The sequence below is a fragment of the Cladophialophora immunda genome (genome assembly GCF_000835495.1).
Source record: "Cladophialophora immunda strain CBS 83496 unplaced genomic scaffold supercont1.236, whole genome shotgun sequence".
In the NCBI taxonomy this organism is placed as follows: domain Eukaryota; kingdom Fungi; phylum Ascomycota; class Eurotiomycetes; order Chaetothyriales; family Herpotrichiellaceae; genus Cladophialophora; species Cladophialophora immunda.
In genome coordinates, this window is record NW_015622776.1 from 1 (window position 1) to 1,487 (window position 1,487).

At 39.9% G+C, this 1,487-nt stretch overlaps 1 protein-coding gene across 1 annotated transcript; it reads right to left on the minus strand.

Annotated features, from left to right (window-relative positions):
- Positions 1-886: 886 nt before the first annotated feature.
- On the minus strand, positions 887-1,411 carry PV07_12859 (uncharacterized protein; the record flags this gene model as incomplete). Its single annotated transcript, XM_016400430.1, has 2 exons — positions 974-1,411; positions 887-917 (listed from the first exon to the last, which is right to left on the minus strand). Exons 1-2 carry the CDS (start codon positions 1,144-1,146, stop codon positions 887-889), a joined length of 204 nt encoding a protein of 67 aa, XP_016241924.1. The 5' UTR covers positions 1,147-1,411.
- Positions 1,412-1,487: the final 76 nt, after the last annotated feature.

The following is a 1,487-nucleotide window of genomic DNA, read 5'->3' on the forward strand; positions in this document are numbered from 1 at the left end:
ATCTAGTACTAGTATAGACTAGTAGTATCCACTAGTCACGTGATAAAGCGCTAGGCCTAATTAGGCCGTACGCCCAAATAGCGATATTCCACACACCCCCTTAAGCTAGATCTTACCTAGCCTTAGGTAGATCTCAGCTTATATTCATCTATCGAACGGATCGATAGGATAACTCGCTAGTCATATCGATAGATATCGATTATAACTCTTCTATCGAACAGATCGATAGGATATCGCTCGTTATGGTATTCCGCCCACAACTCATCTATCGAACAGATCGATAGGATATCTCGCTAGTTATATCGATAGATATCGATCATAACTCTTCTATCGAACAGATCGATAGGTACTCGTTCGTTATAGCTTTATAGCGGTCTCTATAGCGTTTAGAGCCGCTTCTTTTTCATCCTCATCTTTAGGCTTTTGAGGTAGTCGACATTTCCTAGCGATATAGCCTTTCTTTCCACAGTTATAGCACGTAATAGTGCTTTCTTTCTTCATACTAGTAGTAGTAGCGATTCCTACTAGTTCTCGAGGTTCGTTGACCTTTAATCGTCTTGATTTATCAATTATAGCGTTAAATAGATCGTCTAGATCTATATCTTCGTCCTCGTCGTCTCGGAATTTTGTCGTTATAGCCGCTATAATAGGGCTATATTCGCTCGTAAGGTTATTTAGCGTATAGGCCGCTATGATAGCCTTCGGAATAGGCTTTTTTCGTAAGGCTAACTCGTCCGTAAGGCCTCGAATTCTTAATAAGTAGGTTTCAATCGACCCATTTCTTAATAGAGAGGTATTAAATAGCTCTCTAGCTATTAGGAATTCCGTAGAAAAGCCTTTAGGTGCGTATAGAGTCTCTAGTCGTTTAAAGAGACCTTCAGCGTCATTATCGGAGATAGTAGCGGTTTGAATAAGCGCTGAATCGCCTATATTTAGTCGTATAATCGCTGTAGCTCTTTCGGAATCGTTTTACCTTTTCTTATTATATTCCTCGATATTGTCCTTAGGTGTTCCTTTAGGAAATTCTTTCCTAGGCTTAACTGTATAGCCTAGTTCGTCCTTAGACAGGAGCGCTAGTATTCGAATTCTCCAAATATTCCAATCGTGAGCACCCTGAAGAGGGTTAATCTTCGTAATAATAGCCATCGAGGTTCGTTTATCGATCGGTTTATTCTCGTACAGGCCTATATAGTCGATATATATAGAGGCTTCGGAAGTCTTTCGATACTATACCTAATAGGTAATGGTATCGTTAAGAGCCCTAATCGTTCTAGGTTCTCAATAGTACTAGGCGATAGTACTAGTCGATAATAGTAGTGGCGAAGATTAATCGTAATAGTAGTATAGAGCGCTAGTCCGGGCTCATAACCTATTAGAAGGTCTGAGTGTACAGTCGGAGGAGGTCATTTACTAGATACTAAAAGACTTGAGTTGAGATAACTATCTAGGAGGTAGAAGCGTCCTTATATAGATAATAGGTGGTAATA